A 19341-nucleotide genomic window follows, 5' to 3' on the forward strand; every position below is an offset into this window, starting at 1 on the left:
ATAGTTCGCCACACACGTCGATTTCTTTGTCCGTAATTGTTGATTACGTGCGACAATACGATAACACTGAGGCTCCTTGAGCGCACTATTATGCACCACCACGCACTGCACTGTCATGAATTTGCGACGCAAAATCGAGCGCAACCGGTCCCCCAATTATGCTATATTTCAGGGCACATAAACTTTGACCCCTAACCACCTCAACAGGTAAAATGGTAATTCCTCTATCTTTATATTTCATCAAACTAAAAACGCCGTGTGAAACCAATTCCATTTCCTATTCTACTCCAATTCCGTTCCTCGTCCTCCTTCATTTACCCTCCCCTTCGCTGGAAAATGACTGACAGAGGGCAGTAGAATTCATTCATCCGCACAAAACCTTCTCATCAGGGCCCGTATTCTAAGTTTGCTTCGTTTTCTCCCTCCCCTGATTGGTGGAAACTCCGGAACCGGAAATGGTGGCAACCGAACTGACATCCGGTTCCGGTGTTTCCACCAATCGACGCTAACTTGGAATAAGGATCTAGTGCTGTCGTGATCGTGTGTCCTTCGCGGCTGCTCTTACCGGACGAAGGTCCACCGGCGTGATGCTGCGCAGAGGACGGCGCGTGTCCGTTGGCCTGCCGGCAGACCAGGCTCATAGGTGACGTGTGGTGGTTGCGGGAGCCGGGTGGCGTCGTCAGCGAAGCCGCGGCCGACGACATCATCTCGGCGTAGTGGCTGTAGCTGGAGCGGCGCCCTTCCCGACGGTTACCGTCGATAGCCGCCTGCAGCTCGTCCGGCTGGCTCAGCTTCTCCTTTTCGCACTCGTACGGGTACAGATACTTCATGTACCTGCATGACAGAGGCGCGCTGTCGTATATGCCTCTGCCCAGTGCTGGGCAGCATGACGGCGAGCTGCCTTGCCTTGTCAGATGGAAGGGAGGGTGCACTGGGTGCAGCCCTCCTGCTGGGGTACAGACCTAAACTAACAAATATCATCCTCCTACGGCAACCCAGGGCAAGGCCACCCACACCACAGGGGTGGGGCGGCCCATTGCTCCCACACTAATTGCTCCCATTGAAATGCCCACTGTCGGTCACGGTTCCGTCTACCAATGCATATAGCCTTCGGAATATCCACGAGATACTATCACAGTATGTTTAGAAACTCTCCTGTGTTACTGTGGAAAGTGTTACTTGAAAATAATGGCAGGTGATAAACGTCAAATTATAAGTAGTCTTCTTAATTTTCTACCTCCCCCAATAATAGATTGCGATGGTACAACATTGTTAGTCTTGAAAAAAAAATTATAGCCCGGTGCCAAGAATTGTGGCGCCACCTGGCCGACACAACCACGGCAGGGCTCGAGGCACGCGCGCGCACTTTGTTACGGCCTCCGCATCCGCGCCTCAGCGTCTCGCATCACCGCTCAACGTGTGACGGCGCTACAGACCTGCCCAGGGTAACTCTAGCCCAGGCTAGCCCAGGGCGCACGCATCGAGGCACCCTAGCCCAGGCCTGCCCTCTGCGCTGCCGTCGTAGCGCCCCCGGAGGCTCTAGCACGCGCTTTTATTTTCTTTTTTTTTTATCTCTCTTTTCGAGTTGTACGAGGAAAGCAAAGCCAATTGCTGTCATTGAGTGCCTGCACCCTGCTTGTCACGACCAGTAATTGGCGTGATCCAGTTTTCAAACTTCTAGAGAGCCGAGGAAGAAGTGGACTTTGTTATCCTAAGTCGGAGCTCCTGGCTCTTTAGAGCCCTGTATACATGGACTCGACAGAGTAGGGTCGAGTAAGCTTGTCGAGTAAAAAACCAGTTGTCGGGTTCATGTATACGCAGTCGGGTCGAGTAAAATAGCCGCGAAGCGGGTCGCGTTAACTAGCTTGCAGGGGGTTAACTCGCTTGACCCGCTTGTCTAAAAGCATGTAGACGCTGTCGAGTCAGGGAGTCGAGTTATGGCGAACTCTGGGATTAAAAAGCAACCGGTGCGGCGAGGAGCGTAAGCGAAGTTAAATGCTTTTTAGCCCTCATCAACGATAAAAAATAATAATCGAAGCTCTCGATAGTAAAAGGCAACAGAATCAAATACGAGTAAGAAACTTGCACAATAACTTCAAATCCCGACGCTACGCGCCGCTGCGATACTTACTCGCTAGAAAGCGAGTTCATGTAGACACAAATGGGGTCGAGTAATGGTGACCTCGCTTACTCGATGCCCACTCGACCCGGTGCTGTTGAGTCCATGTATATATACAGGGCTTAGGACAGCTAGACTTGTGAATCTCCTTGGAAAACCCGTGGAGCAGTTACGCTGGACAAATATTCCTGAGGTGCTTCAGAGCCCAGACATCAATCGAGCAGCAACTTGAATAGTCAGCTCTGCTTAGATGCCCAGAAGGCGGACAACAACCATGTCTGCTTGATTGCTGAAAAATTCGCACGAATACTCCTCATTAATTACACGAAAGCGTTCACTGACAAAAATTATGTAATTTAATTATGTTCACTAAGCCCTCAAGAAAACATTTTCAGGTTTAATGTTCCGTGAGCTAGAGTTATTCCTTCTTGTGTGATAGATTCCGTAGCAAAGTATTACTTTAATTATGTCAAAAACGCTCATTAATTACACGAAAGCGTTCACTGACAAAAATTATGTAATTTAATTATGTTCACTAAGCCCTCAAGAAAACATTTTCAGGTTTAATGTTCCGTGAGCTAGAGTTATTCCTTCTTGTGTGATAGATTCCGTAGCAAAGTATTACTTTAATTATGTCAAAAACGCATGTTTCATCATTCGCAGTTTTTTTTTTTTTTTTTTTTTTTTTTTTTTCCACATGAAAAGCGCGAATCGATAACTTAGTACGTGTGCTTAGCATTTAAGAGTGTTAATATGCCAATGGTGTTTCACAGTTTACATCATTTTATACAAACCGGAATACAGTGCCAGGTTTCACTGATGTGCATTATTGTGATAAATTTTGTTACTGTAAATAAAACATATGTCAAAGATTTTGACCTTCGTTATTTAGTTCGGAACCTTTATCGTGGAGCGATGCGCAGCCACAGCCTGCCGTAGCGGTTACTGCTGAGGATCCCATTTACTGCGCAACACACAAAAGGCATTTTAAATCGGCGACGGACTGCGATAGATGTTGCATTTAAGTTATTTGGTTAATGAGACTGAAAAGTTAGCAAAACTGGCTAGAAATGCGTCGCGGGGTGGTTGTGCTGTCATTTCATAGCTTGCCAGTGCAGTAGCTTGTAATGGGTTGGTTTCCTGATACGAAGCCATGGTTGAAAATTTACATCTTCTCTCTCATGCCGGGAAATCGTAACGAGCCCAAAAACCTCTTGAACACGGCGCTGCAGCGCCCGCGCGAATGCGTTCCGAAGAGCGGGCGGCGGCGGCGCAGATAGATAATTATTAGCATCTTCTTTTTTAAGGGGTAGTGAGAAATTTCACCTAGCGCGTAATACACGTTGAGTGATCAATGTTTTTTTTTTTTTTGTTGTTAATTGATTATTTCCTTTACACAATTCAACACTACTCTCTTGACCTTTTCCATCAATCCTCGAGTCGCCTCTGCCTCCACTGTTTCATAATTTAACCTGCCATGAATGTCCCGAAACCCCAGTGCTTCTCGAATTCCTACGCCGGCGTCGTGCACTGGTGGTTGAAGTGCCTTACATTCGATAATAATATGTTCAATAGTTTCCCAGCTTTGCATGGCGCCGGAAGTGGTGCTCATATAGGCAGCTGTTCGCGCTGCCTCCCCCCCCCCTCCCCCCCTTCCTCCCTTCCCCCACCTACCCCCTTTTTCTTTTTTCGTTTTATTTTTCCAAATGACAGAATTGACAACAATGCAAACACGGGGGCCAGTTGGTTGATTATACTGGGGAATACTGCGATACTTGATAGACAGAGACAAGTGAAAGACGACACACGAAGCCCCCTTCGTGCGCTTCACTCGTGTGTCGTCTTTCACCTGTCTCTGTCTATCAAGTAGCGCAATATTCCCCAGACAGAATTGAGTGGCTAAAGCGTTTTGTGCCCAGAGCGGGGTTGCAGTGTACAGGTCGATAGCCAGCCGCGCAGTGGCCGCAAATGCGTGGCTTTACGCGCGTGGCAGACTTGCCTGATTCTACACGTGTGGAACACCCCCGCCTGGTTGATTTGCTCATTACGGCTGACGAGAGATAACGCACGTTCTCTCCCTTTCCGACGTGCCCTCAGTAGACACACTGTCCAGGATACATACTTGATGACGATTAGCGCACAGTCGCGATGACAAGTTTACGAGGCGGTGACGCCTGAATCAGCTCGGCGGCACTCATCGCACCGAGAAAGAGCGCATGACGCGCATGCGAATCGCATCATTGAGCGCACTATGAGTAGGCAGATAAGAGACGCACGTGTAGTCTCCACTGAGGGCGAATAAAGCTGCTTTGGGGCCGTCATCCCAGAAGGGACGAACACGAGGATTTTGCGAAACCAGCCATCGCATGTTCTTGGCGCTTAATGCAGAGACAAACGACTGAGGAAAAGACCTTGCGCGCACATGGAGCCGGAGAGCCCATTATTGAAATAAAACAGCCCCGTTTTCCCAAATAGGTAAAGACGAAAGCACTAGCAAGCCGTAACAGAGTGACGGAAAGTAAGTGTCTGAAAGCGCGAACCTTATTTTGAGGGAGAAGATGAGCCGAAACCACTTCACACTCACTGCGACAGCTGGCACATCATTTTTACGCCTCAAACGTAGCGTGCTACGATAGACGACCGCATTCGAATGGGTGAAGGCGACAGGCAGTCTTACAGGCAGAGATGCAATAAGGGGACATTCCGGAGTTGACCACATCGGAACCGAGTGTTAGCAAAATAACTAATAATAATGACCCTTGTCAAACAGGTTCACCGGCTGGGCACAAACAATGCTCCATGTTTGGTATCCACGTATGCCGTTAGTGTTACGCCGGAGTATAGGCGGAGTAGGCACTGAGGCGCCCTGCTACCAATGGCCTAGGAGCGGCTCCTCTCGGAGGAGTATACAAAAGCTGGGCAGTGCGAGAGCTCTGCGCGCTTGGCCTTCTCGAAGGACGATCGCCACGGCAGGATATCGAACCAGCGTCCTTGTGATCAGCCGCAGGACGCATGACACGGCCACCGAGACATCGAGATGACCAGTATTTATTAAGCCGATCCAATCAGCTCGAGGAATAAAACGCGCTGACGCACAAGAGAAATCGCACACGGGGCTTTATTGCACGACTACTAAATCCCGTACGCGGTCACGCATCAAAGGAACCGCGATTCCCGTGGTAACGGCCACTCGGTGTATTTGCTGCGCGGGTAGAAAAAGAAAAAAGACCGCTCGCAGTGCTGTCGAAGCTGCAGGAGCAGGCTGGCGGACGCGTATACATACACGGTGGGGGGGTCCTCTATCGGAGCAGACATCGCTCCCCCCCGGCTCGCGCTACATCAGCGCATACCCCCTTCCCGCTCTATTAGCCGGTCCATAAATATCACGCGATTTCTTTTTCCCCCTTTCGCCTCCCGCGATCGGCCGGATAGAAGCCTCTCATCGCGGGCTTTTCTGCGCATACAGAGAGCCTGTTTTATCCTCGGCGCTGCGCACGCGGCGGCCGTATAATTGAGCCTGCTGTGAAGCTTCGTTACGTCAGGGCGCGCGCTAAATTAAGGCCACGTGTTTTCCAAGCCCAGCGCGGGGAAAAAAAAAAAAAAGTGCGTCGACCATGATACCCAGATGATCTGGACGGATTAAGACGGCAGAGAAACAAGTGCGCCCCTCCCGAACCGCGCACAATGTGGCGGGGGACAGTGGAGACACTGCCTTTTGACAAGCGTATTGAAATGCGAGGATAACAGACGTTATGAAGACGCGCGCTGTTTATCACTGAGCGAAATAAAAAGAGGAAAAAAAAAAAAGAACATAACTTCATATGAAGATGTATCGACTTAGCAATGGCTGTCACAAAGAAAAATGCAAAAGGGGACAATCGGTATAGAGCATGTTGCACGCGTATATGGTACTTACTGCGTGCGCAGGGTGAACGCCGCCGAGGTGATTGAAGAAGGCAGGTTGAGTCCCTTGGTGATCTCCCGCCATATCTTCTTGTTGATAACCTCCACGAGACCACCCCGCGACACCACCAGCCGGTAGAGCTCGTACAGGTCCAACACCTGCTTGGCCATGATGGGGATCCGGTTGACGGGAGTGCCTGCCCGAGGAAACGGATAGTTGGCTCACCGTTGCTTCGCGCGGGAATTAAACAACCGCATGTGCCCCCATGTGGTACCTATAGTGTCTTAACTAACCCCACCGAAAATGCTGAATTTCACTATTCTAAAATTGGAAACCAGCAATGACGTCACAGCGGCCATAATGGGTAAAAAACGCGCACGAATCATTGTGATGCCTTTACTAAGCTATGACCGGCACGAATCAGCAGAGGTTTTACCTGCAGTCAAATGCTCCGATCTTGCTATGCGATGAAAACAGCAGAAGACAGTGAAACTTGTTCGTATATATGTTTGAAGTTTATTCTTAGTTTCCTTATACAGAAACTAAAGGATCCCGAACAAAAGTTGCGCACTTGCACCTGACTAGGTTCAGAGCCCCATACAATTTGTACACAGGGGAAACAGCGCGGTACAGATGAAATTATTTTCTCCACTCAAAGATGCAAATTAGCAATGGGAAAAATACAACACTAATAACCACTCAAAAAGCTGAACAAATTAAAAATGAGAAAAAAAAACTAACAGGCACTCAAAAAGCTAAACCATTTTTGACATCGACAACAGTTTTAATTAAAAAACGTAGTTCCATATCTCGATCAGTGCCCATGTGATTGTCTTAACCCTCATAGCCCGTTATACCTAGTGGCACGGGCAGAGGCACATTATTTTATGTTTTTTTTTTTGGTAGCCTCACCATAATATATGTCTTAACCCTCAATCTCCGTGTTCACTCGGAGAAATCGTCCCCTTTTCCCCTGTATGGCGCATAAAACAGAAGCAAAAGACAATCATTAAGCCCGCCAGCTCACGAAGGGAACGAACGGTCCCTGGCACAATACTGAGAAAGCAAATGACACTAGAGAGGACAGAGAACCTGTAACGGGAAGAATTACTAGAACTCCGGTTAGCAGGAGGTGAGAACTATCCGAGAAGAAATCAAAAGGCGCGTCCTTATTACCGTGAATCTGGCCGGAATCTGGTGAGAACGTATGCGCACAGAAGTGCTGAGAGCATCACCACATTGCACAAGCAGTGGACATCCTGTTTATTCGTAACGTTTTACACTCATCACTAACAAAACTTGACTATACTGCATCACCTTTTCCCCCTTCCCGTCGTCATATAAATTTGTACCCTCCCCTTAATTTGTATTCCTAGGGAAGTCCTGCTTGATGCTCTCTTTCAACAACGTTTTCTTTAGTCTACCAGTAGCGGTGCAGTACCGCCACGCCAGATGGACGAAGCAACACTGCCTTTGCGTATTCACTCCGTTGACATCAGTGAAGGCGTTTAAAATGCCATGTGGCCGTCTGGAAGCAGATCAATTAAGGGGAAATGAGGGTGCTCGTTATAATACATGAAGGAAAGCATTGGGGATGGTACTTTCTCTTTTTTTTTTTTAATGTTTACTTGGATAATCACATAAATTAGTTATGTAGACTGTTTAGGGGAAAGATAATTAACCACAAAGTAGAAGAAAAAACAACGTGCCGATGGTGGGAACCTCCGAATATCGCGTCCGGTGCTCTTCCAACTGAGCTACATCGGTCTGGGTCTGTCAAAGATCAGAAGCGGAGAGCACAGCGACGGAAGCCACTGCCAGCACTAAGAATATGACAGCGACGCTCGTCGTGGGAAAGCAGCCGTGCCTTGCGAACGCTGATACAAAAGTATCCAGCGACGACACTCTCGAAACGCTGATTGTGCCCTCCGTGCGAACAGAGAACAACGCATCAGCGAATAACGTCGTGGCAGTGACGAAGTATACAAGAAAGCCGCCGCGCTCCACCCTACAATTTCGTACGCCGCTTAGAAAGCCCGGCCTTGCAAAAGACGCGTAAAGCAGTGCTCACATATCAGTGCACCTCACAACTCCGACATGCGCGTATCTGCCGCACCACTTCCAACGCACCACGCTTGGAAAAACAAGAACGACGACGACGACGCAGGTAAGACGCAGGCCTGAGAGAGAGAGAGAGAGAGAGAGAGAGATGAGAGAGAGAGAGAGAGAGAGAGAGAGAGAGAGAGAGAGAGGAGAGAGAGAGAGAGAGAGAGAGAGAGAGAGAGAGAGAGAGGAGAGAGAGAGATGAGAGAGAGAGAGAGAGAGAGAGAGAGAGAGAGAGAGAGAGAGAGAGAGAGACGAATTTTCAGCGGTGCACGGAGTCGCTCGGCGTCCGGATTCTTTTGCCACCAGTCCGATTGCATCGGCCAAGGTTGTCAGTAGCATGAATCGTGATACTCAGAATTAGCGCGAGGAGGCGTGGCTTAAGTGAGCACACGAGGAGAGCCTTCACACGCTCACCGCCAAAGCGGAACAGAGCGCTGCGATCCTCCCTCCTCGGCGCCGTGGGAAGCACGCGGGCTGGAGGTCGACAAGTGCTACATGGGTGGAGGCCAGGTATTGCGCAGGCGCGTGGGATAAGCTTCGGCGCCGCGCTCCTGCGCTCAGAGTGCGGAACGCTTCCTCGTGGAACTTGCTGGATACAGTCCAGCTTCCTAAGTTAGAGCAAAAACGTTGGTTGCAGCTGCACAGTATAGTCGGTTTTCCAAACGCCTGACAAGATCGTCACTACGTGCGCGAAAACAATACGGCAAGAACCCAGTTTCAGGATGAAGGAAGCGCATCCCTAGTTGCACGTATTATACCCCTGTCATACGGGCTATTTCAACGGCCACTGAGTCAATACACACTGAACTCAATTGGGATCAACCGGGGCAACAAGGCTACATTAAATGACCATTAACCTCGATGGACATCACTCAACGGAAGTTCACGAATGGCCACTGGAATCTCCCATAAAGGCCATTGAGGACAGCCTCGCACACAGCAAGCGTTATAAATAAACATGTATACCTTCTTATAACAAAATTTTAGACTAAATTAAGCAGTTCGTGGACTAATAATAATAATAATAATAATAATAATAATAATAATAATAATAATAATAATAATAATAATAATAATAATAATAATAATAATATAATAATAATAATATAATAATAATAATAATAATAATAATAATAATAATAATATAATAATAATAATATAATAATAATAATAATAATAATAATAATAATAATAATATAATAATAATAATAATAATATAATAATAATAATAATAATAATAATAATAATAATAATAATAATAATAATAATAATAATAATATAATAATATAATAATAATAATAATAATAATAATAATAATAATAATAATAATAATAATAATAATAATAATAATAATAATAATAATGTTTATTTTGCATCAAGTAGAACACACAAGATGCAGGAGGCCTGCAGAAAAAGCTATTAAAGACAGCTTGATTCATTTTCCGTAATGAAAATAATACCTCCGCATCCATTCCGGTGGTCCGATGCAAATGACACGAAGGTGACGTGCGGCCTGCCGCGGCGTTTCGCTCGTCTTCACTTCTAGCGTGCTTTGTGAGAACAGTGACGAAACAGTGCTCCGAAAGTATTGAAATGAGTGTATAAATATACACTCATTTACACAGCTTTGGACGAGACAAAGATAGTCACTGATCTGTGGCAGATTAAGACTGCCAAAAATGAAGGCTTCTGGAACGAAGAGACGAAGGTTGAATCGCTGCCCATTGTCGGCCTACCATATGGACAGTGCGAAGTGTGAATTGTTTTGATAACTTTTTCCAACAAACTTTGAATTATAAATAGTACTCGCTCAAACATTCTGCTTCCCTTTGCATTCGTACTCAACGGTGCTGCCCCTAGCGCCCTCTATCGGGTCGGAATCCCACAATGATAATTGAAATTGACACTGAGGCAGTGGTGCACCTGAATTACTATCGTAAATGTATCAATTTTAACTGATCCAATGGACACTGGTATTGCCCGGGACAGGGGCATTACCAATGCCACAGAAGAGTGGAGAACGGGTCCAATTTGACACACTGGGGACGGCTGAAGTTTAGGTCATAACAACATCAACGATATTCTAAACGCGCTACAACATCTGCGCATCCAATCATGGCGCTCGAAATGTTCAGCAGAGCTTTTTAAGCTCGTAAGCAACCGTCAGAATTCGACACATCTTGCGCGGCTCTTCTCCTGCTGAATGCATAACTCACGGGCGCCTTCGCAGTATCGCCAGCGAATAAACTACTTGCCCGAGAGTAGGTCAGTCAGCCAGATGCGGTTGTGGGAAGACGACGAGAGAAAACAGGCCGGCTTTAACAGAATCAGCCAAGGCCGGCCCTCTAGACGATCTCGTTGGGAAGGGGTCACGATAAAAAAAAAATTGAGGCAGATGCAATTTCTGCAGGCTGGTAATGGTCAAAATATCGCGGAAATGTACGACAAACCCTAAATCTGCCAGAGAAGGGAAAAAAAAAAAAAAAAAAAGGCAGTTCAGCCGTTGCCTGGGGCGATTCAGAGGCGTTTTCACAGGAATCAAAGGCCCCTTCTCTCAGCGGAGGCAAGAAAAATCTCGAATCGCGCCACAGAAACCGCGTACTCCGCAATCAAGGCGCGCAGAGCGAACGGCGGCTACCGTGACAGTCCCAAAGGCGCGCATGCAAAGCGGCCGCCGCACTCGAACGCACGCGCTCGCTCACCGGTGCTGGCGTGGCCAAAGAGCCGTCACGAATAACTTAGCCGCGTCTCCGCGGACGCGAGGTCTTTTCAATCTTTCGGACAAAACGCAGCGCCATGCCCCGCGGGGTCAAGAATGGAAATACGGGAGACGGCGAACGGTAGCGGGCGAAGGAAAAAGCGGACGGCGTGCATTTCAGAGACGGCTATCGGGAGAGCTTTGCCGCGCACACGCCGTCGGAATCGAAATCCTGCATTCATTCGCCGGCCTCCCGTAAGCCCGGTCCAAAAGCATCAAAGGCAGCAGAAAAGGCGAGCCCGCGAGCACCCTCTGAATGAGGGGCTGAGGCATCCGAGGGGTCGCAGTGGAGAAAGGCTGCTGGCAAACAAAGGCCTCCCTCTGCGAGACAGTATACCTGCAAGCGGCCCGGTCAACAGACTCACGGAGGCGACACGCTCCCTTCGCGCCGCGAGGGGCGGCGGCAGAGCGCGCGAAGCAGGAGCGATGCCGTCACAGTGGTCACCCCGCGCGGTTACACGACACCCGCCGGGTCCATCGCGGTATCACGCCGAGATCACTGGCAAAAGTAATCGCCACGAGCCACTGGTAGAACAAGCGGAGGCAGCAAGCGGAGGCAGCGAAGAAGAGAAAAAAAAAAAAAGTGGGAATCGGAAGAAGCTGGGACGGGTCCGACTACTGTCCCCGCAACGGAAGCTGCGCAGGTCACCACGCTTCGAGCTCCGAAGAGAGAGGGTACGGGGCGAAGAGCAGTTCAGCAGAGAGACGTGTCCCACGCCGCCGTGATGTGTCGGGACAGCGCTCGTCATCATAATCAAGGGGCGCGCTGCAGATATTATAACGGCAGGGGGCGATCCTGCGAAGAGTCGCGGGTCGCAAAGCCCATTTCGGTACTTCCTTTTTTTTTTTTTTTTTTTTTCGGAGGAAGAGATGAAAGAAGAGCGGCGAACTGACCAGAAGGCACGAAAAGAGAGAATCGCCGTCCAAACATCAAAGGCTGGGCGGTCCGGGCTAGGAGCGGACATCGAAGAAGAGCGGCCTCCATCGATGCGGCTGTCGCGCCGGGATACGCCGCAACAGCAAGAAAAGTGTCGCTGGGAGCGCGAAAAGTGAGTCGGGCCGATTGAATTCGGCGACGGCTCGAGGCGAATGGCAGAGCAAGGACGGTCGCTATATGTTAACGCACGCGGCAAAAGATCGGAAAGCGATGAAGATGAAAAAGCGGCGGTCGATATAAGCCGAAACACTACTCAGTCACGGGTGGGCGGAGGGGGCTCGGCAGCGGCGTGGCCCACACAAGACGACTGAGCGGCAGCTCTTCACCGCAGTCGATCACGCATCTCCGGAAAGGGGCGTGGAAGGGGAACCCAAGTATGTAGAGGGAACAGTCAGCGTAAAGGCGTGCTTTATGACTCTGAAGATACCACCTTCATATTCAGTCTGAATCCTGCGCGCGAAATTCACTACCGCCAGCTGCCGAGCACTGCAAGAAACCACCAAGATTGTACCATGCATTAAGCAAAATAGGCCTTTCTGGCAGTTAACCTTGGCAAGAGCTTGTGTTGCACGCAACATGAACTGTATACAAGTAGTATCTGCAATTTCAGTCTATCGAAAAAAAAAAAAGAAAAAAAAAACGTTTCCAACGTACCACACCGGTCTCTCGCCACCGGCATTTTCTCCACAGAAAACGGCGTTTTCCACGTGACATGTGAAGATAACATCGACTACGTGTACTGTTGCGTGTAAATAGAGGATGTGGAGGACAAAAGATCGCTTAGTATCTGACACGAATCCCTTCCCTTCCGAGGTGCCCGCAAGCTCCTTTTAAACAAGGATCTCGAGAGCAAACATGCAGCACCCATTTCCTGAGCCTGTTTGGAACACCGCTTCTTCTCTAATGAATGAAATGAATCAAAATGTATTTAGGAGCAATATTCGGAAGTAGAAATCCGCACGATGGTTTAACCCCCATATACGCTTTAACTAAACGGCTGGAAAGCATCCCGATGACGCACCAAATAATTGCAAGTTCTTAATTGCCGGTAAATAAACATGTCGGCGCTAACGTACGCAAGAGGCTCGAGTGAAGCCTCCTCGGCGGCGGCTGAGCGCACTGGCCGGCATGTACTTTTTCAAAAGCCCCACATCTACCCTTCCCCTCGCCTTTTCCGAGAGCATGGTAGACTGTCCACCTCAATTGCTCTTCGCTAGTCCCGACGGGCGACGGGTTCTGGTGAAACAGGCGCGAGACGGGGCCTCGTCATGAGCTGTCCCGGACTAGGGACAGCACTCTGCGGCTCCCAAACTCTATTTGACAAATAAAGGTTTTCACCACCACCACCACGACCATCAGTGGCCGGAGCTACAAAAAAAAAAAAAAGGAATTGAAAAAATAACAGTAACAGCTCGGTTCGAAGCCGCAGTAGCGCACGAGGTGACAAATTAAAAGCGGTCGGAAAGCATATTTTATTGAGAGACGTGGGCATAGGAGCGCGCAGTTTTTAGATCAGGCAAAGCTCAGCCCACTGCTAGGAGACGCGCGCATGAGCTGCGTGCCGTGCCCTGAGCCCGTTTGCCGAATAAACCCATTACACGGCCTTCTCGGACGGCGGTAATCCCGTCAGCTGCGCCGTTCTGTGTCTTGTTCTGCCCCTTTCGGTCGGTGCATTGAAAAGCGCGCTGCACCATCAGTCTGCGGCAAAGCGAGGCCGCGCGCGCAAAGAGTTATACGGGCCACGCCACGCCCACACGATGTGAAAAAGTCACGTGGCCTCTATAAAAACGCGCCCCGTTCGGGCCGGCATATAACGGAGGTCGTAAAATAACGCCGTCCAGCGCAAAGGAACAAACACCACGGCTTCCCGCCGCCGCTTTTATTAATTCTCGCCACCACTGCATCGACGCCTCCGCCCAGGTGGATGCGCGAACGCCGAAAGCTTCGACAGGAAGGTCAGGAGGAGGTATCGGAGGTTATTGGAGGCCGCCCCTTCCAGACTCCCTTAAAGTGAGATCCACTCGCTCCATGCCTGCCACCATGGATGGCTGGCACAATGGGCAGACCACCAGTGTCAGAGCACAGCCGTGAGCGCTGTTCCGACAGAAAGCCTATAGTTTTATGCACTAGTGTGGGACTGAACACAACAAACACACGAACCAATAAAGACTGCGGAGCTTGCGTCGTCTCGAACGACCATAAAATAAATCAGTCAAGCTCCTCGACCTCGCAATGGTGCCGAAACCCCGTGCTCCGTATGCACTGAGGCAGGTACTCTGCGTTGGACAGAAATACCGAGGCAACCCAGATTAACTAACCTCTCCTGTGGATCAGCAAAAGGCCAATTTGCCACCGCGTTTCGGTTCCTCCGTTTTTCGCGCTCCACCTAAACACTTCGGTACACGAGCGGCCAGGTAGAAGCCTTTATCACTTTGTTACCGAGGAACATATAGGACTTAATATTGTTAAACGTGCACTTTGCACTTTATTGAGAAGGCTTAAACACTCCTGCATGCCCGAATAAACTACAGCGCCAGTTTAATGCGACGTTCCGCGCGGTGCCAGAAGGACAAACAGGGGAACAGTTGGAGCAAACCTTAGTCTACATACTTATGCATCCGCATTACATCCTCCTCACACTGCATACTCCGGCCATGATGGTGATATTGCTATCTTTAAAGTGCCACTATTTATGAGCACGGCCCTTCCTAAAGTCGCGCGAGCGAAGAGTGAACAACAAAAATCGAATCTCGCAAACCTTAATAGACGCAGGCTGAAACGGACGCGAGCTAAGCGCGCTAGGGCTTCCGCACTGACACAGGCCGGCAGAGAGCGCTACACAGTCGACGCCGGGAAGAGTGCGCGGTCAACCGATGTCGCCGGGCTGTGAAGCCCCGCTCGCGATGAAGAAGACCCGCAGAGCCGCGGGACAGGGCGTTCCTTTTCACGAGAATCCCCTCGGTGACCGAAGGCAATATCGCGACGTCTCGTCGTCGATTGGGTGCCGCGGCAAATGGCGACGCAACGACGTCATTACACGTCGCGTGTGGCCAGGTCTGCTGTGGTCTATTTTATTTCACTATCTATGCAGAAGAGAGCGCAGGTGTGCTTGCACGTATGATGATGCGCTCGGGCATTTTTTTTCACTCTATTTACGCCCTCAGTCAATCTGAGTGAAATAAGTCGCATGTTCTTGAATTGTGCTTCACAAGGAATAGGACAAGGCTTTGTTTCCTTGCTGCGCTCTCCATGGGCCTTTACAGGAAAGAAATATACAGTAAGGAACAATAGAGATGGACACACACACATTTTCCCTTTTAGAGTCCAGCATATAACGGTTCCTGACGACGCACGCCAAGCACTCAGGTACAGGCGGTCGGTCCCCTCTTGCCCTTTGGACAGTGAGAACTTAGAAGCCATGGACATAGGCTTTACGCCAGGAAATCGGTGCTCACGTCAGATTCAAGTTCTACCGCAATTTTCATGCAGCCGTGCACAGTTCAGCTCCCTCGTTTTTATTACGGCTTTTTCTTTCTTTTTCCTGCTCCAACCAATTATGTCAAACTGGAATGAACTGCGAATGAGCTCGCCGAATCAACCGCACCTGCTCGCGCAGAGCGAGTTCCGCTGCTGTTGCTTACGAAGGGATCCAGCTGCACCTGCATAGTGGCAGCTGTGAAGCTGTGCGTCCCTCGAGGCGACTCAAATAACTTTCCGCAGAAGCGGGTCGTGGTAACGGAACGCGGGTCGCACTGTGCAAAAAACTCATAACTGAAAGCTTTTAGTAGATACGCCGGTCGTTCAAGTTCTCAACCTGAACCCATATCACCCGCCACACCTCTCTAGATATTGCTCCATGCGCACCGGTAGCTGGCTAGACCTTCGGCCATACCGAGCGGCTTTTCGGAATTCCCTCCACCCGCTTCAAGCCTTTCTTTTCGCGTCTCACATGCGGCATGGCAACTAAGAAGTCATTGCAGCAGTGCTTATGAGGATAGGAATGCGCTACCGGCAGAAAGCATGCATGGGGCAGAGACCCAGAAAGTGCACGCCTTCGTCGACGCGGAGACAGCTTTTTCCGATGCAGACGAATGACCAGCGCAAGTCAAGCGGAACAGCAGGCGACAATTGATGTCTTTCTCGCCCTAAAGATATCTCGGGCCATCTCATGAGACCTCAGGACAAGAGAGCTGGCGAAACTCAAAGAGAGGGAGAGCACGGCTCTCCGCGACCGTTATTACGACAGCCTCCTCGCGGAGACCCCCAGTGAGGCGGCGTCGCGCGGGCTCGGAGGTGACAAATTTGGATCCTCGTTGCCCATTTGTCACCGGGACTCAGTGGACCAGGCTGGCTCGCTACAGTGTCACCTTCCCGACGCGCGACTGCACCGCGACCGAGACGAGGCGCTCATCACGCCCTCCAGCAGGATTTTCCCGCGAACTGTTTCTGTGTCCGCCGCGGAACGAACTGTAGCAACACAATATAAGGCACTTTGCAACCGGCACGGCTGAGAAAGGATTCGGCGGGTGTGTACGTGGCAGGGTCAGACTGCGCACGGGTAACTTTGTTTGGCAAGTGAAGCTGCGACAGTAAGGTGATGTGAGCCTGTATGTTCAGCTCCACGAAAGCTCCCCTATTTTAAAGAGCTATACGGACCATCCACACGGATCTGAAGCTTACGTCTCGCGCCCTTGCTTGAGTTGCAAATACCTACAGAAAGTAGTTTCCTGGCTATAAGTAAATACATCTTTACCTGCGCCCGAGGAACAAGCCCTAAATGACCATCGCCGCTCAGGCACAGATTGAATGGCAAGCCACTAAAGGTGCTTCTGATGTAATAACACTCGACTTGTTCTTACTTGCCTAATTGCAACGGAGAAATAGATCACAACCGTTCAAAACTGCACAGAACTCTTTGATTACATCACACAGGTCGTGAAGAACTACGTATACGTGCTGACGTAGTCCGTAGCATAACATCACCCGTCTATGCGTGTTTTCAGCGTGCACTGATCACTCCCTCACAAGGTCTTCGCTGCATTCTAGCCGCACTGCGGTCGTGAATTGAGGCAGCGGTATCAGCTTGTTGTCAATGAGCGGGGCGTCGAGAAACAGTGAACAGTTGCGAACTATAACTTCCAACCACCATTTTTTATATTCCACTTTAAGGTGGTGGTGGTGGTGGTAAAAACGTTTATTGAGTCTTGAGCCTTACTGATTGTTTTGATGGGTCGGCTCGATATCGCGTAGGGTGGCCGGGAGCTTGTGGCTCTCAACGACTCTTAGAGCCCAGCCCCCCAGCTCCTTTTGTGCAGCTGGGTCTGAGCTGGACACCGCGATCTCCCATCGGCCTGTGTCTGTTAGTTGCAAATTGCGGGGTGGCTGGAGCTCAGAGCACATGTAGAGGATGTGATGAAAGTCTGCTTTGGGTGCCCCGCAGAGGGGGCATACAGGGGAGAAAAGGCCGGGGTGGATATGGTCAAGGTGTGCTGGAGATATATGAAGGTACGGGCCTGGACCTGGCGCCAGGTCACCTGCTCGAGTTTAGATAGTGATTGGTGTGGGGGCGGATACTGGAGTTGTTGCTCCCTGTAGTGGAGAGTAATTTCGTTATAGGTAACCAGGCGTTCGCTCGCGTGCACTGCCTGGGTCTGTAGCTGGCCCTGCTCGGTTGACGTGCGCCCGAGCTGTGTTGTGGGCAGCTTCATTCCCAGGGTTGCCTGCATGAGCAGGTACCCATAGGAGTTCAACTGATCTGGTCAGGGGTTGAATAGAATTGAGAATTTTGAAAGCAGGCGTGTGAATCCTGCCTCGTGCGAAATTGCGGATTGCTGCTTTTGAGTCACTAAAGATTAGTGTGGCAGTTGTTGAGAAGATTGCCAATGCAATTGCAGCTTCTTCTGCCTCTAACAAGGATGCAGCTTTAACCGAACCAGAAACAATAGGGTGAAGTGTGTTGGAAACCACCCTCAAAGCATAGGTTGATGATTAGCATATTCTGCACCGTCTACATAGACTCTAGCTTCTCGCCGAGCTAGGTGATGGACCGGGTGGACGTTTTTCGGGAGTGGATGGGTTGTTAAAAGAGTGTGCCCAATGAATAATGTTTGCAACCCTATAAATGATTCCAATGCTGAGACAATTACCCTTTCTACAGGGCTGAGCGGTGCGTTTCAGACGCCTGATTCTGCTGCACGTTTTTATTGCGACAGCAATACTGTGCCAGGTTTCAGCCCGCCGCGTCGTCCGAAAGGTCACGCTTGACCTTGAACAGCCGCGAAGACGACGAAGAAAGAAGAAAGGAGGAGGAGTAGAAGAAGAGGAAGAACGCTCGATCACCGGAAGCTAATGCTTTAGTTGACAATTACTTTAATGCATTAATTCAGTTTGTGTAGGACATTTCGCAGTCCACACTGAACCCTGGCCAATCCCCCTTCGTGGGTATGTGCCATATATCAAGGCAGAAGAAGAAGAAGAATGCTTTCGCTCCGCATTCGATAAGGGAATAAAGTAGCAGGCAAAAAAAGGTTCCGCCATTGCTATCGCAACTCAACTAGGATTAACCTTAGTTCAACCACAACTATTTTTTTTTTAATGAGTTCTAACCACTCTGCGTTCGGCGATCGAATGCGGCGATCGAACAACAGACAAAAACAGTCTTTGCAGAGTACTGCTGACCAAACTGCCTGCTGTGTGATCGGAGCAGAGAAGCTGCACGCGTACCCATGGACAGGAAGTCAATGAACCAGTAATACCTTGGGAAGATCACACGCATCTAGATGCTCCATTGCTGGACGTAAAATTCACAATGCGCATTGCCTGGGCAAAAGGGGAAGCCGGTGGCGGCGAAAATGAAAGAGGCTCGGATGCGAGCGTTGCAGCGCCCAGGACCGCCGGCACGACCCTCACCGGGCCGCCGCGAGCAAGCACTGCCTGGGTAGTGTATGAGTGTGCACTAAGATCGGAAGGAGGAGACACGATATAGGCGGCAAGCTCTGCGAGCAAAGCTTTGAACCGACGTCGCGCTGTCCATGAGGTGTAGGGCAAAGAGGCCGCTGAATAAGCCTTTGTGACTGAGAGACGCCATCGACGCTCTTTCGTTTGTTCATCCTCACGCGAAGCAAGAGAGATGTCATTATTTATGCTCTAGCCAGTGTTTCCGTCGAAGATGCGACGTCATTAGCCTATCGTTTGTATGCGACAAATGAACTTGTTCCACAGTTTCAAGATCAAAAACCCGATTTGTCGCGCCGTGTCGGGGGAAAGTAACTATTAAATAACCACGTACTTCTAGTTCGCCCATCACGCTCGCGATCCAGACAGGGCCACCCAGCTCGCAGACACATAAAACAACACCAGAAAACAGAGTACAATATATACAGCACTCAGCTTTGCACGGTTCCATTTGCCTGTCATCGCGGATTGATACAAATGCGGGCAGACATCGGGCACGAGAATCTCGATAAAATGTGTGCACTGCACCACCGCCGCATGCAACAAACCACAAGACAAAAAAA

The 19341-nt window shown here is 49.7% G+C and overlaps 1 protein-coding gene across 4 annotated transcripts in view; it reads right to left on the reverse strand.

The window, feature by feature from the left end:
- The window catches only part of LOC146198185 (AT-rich interactive domain-containing protein 3C-like), a 244612-nt gene that overhangs the window by 16248 nt on the left and 209023 nt on the right, over positions 1-19341 (reverse strand). For all 4 annotated transcript variants that reach the window (XM_084593581.1, XM_084593578.1, XM_084593580.1 and 1 more), the window contains 2 exons: positions 6036-6219; positions 566-834 (listed from right to left, as the gene is read on the reverse strand). In XM_084593581.1, the coding sequence (XP_084449707.1) occupies positions 566-834; positions 6036-6219 (453 nt within the window). The remainder of the gene's footprint in view (positions 1-565; positions 835-6035; positions 6220-19341) is intronic.

This window comes from Amblyomma maculatum, chromosome 2 (assembly GCF_055883805.1).
Source record: "Amblyomma maculatum isolate TAMU_Amacu chromosome 2, ASM5588380v1, whole genome shotgun sequence".
NCBI classification, from domain to species: domain Eukaryota; kingdom Metazoa; phylum Arthropoda; class Arachnida; order Ixodida; family Ixodidae; genus Amblyomma; species Amblyomma maculatum.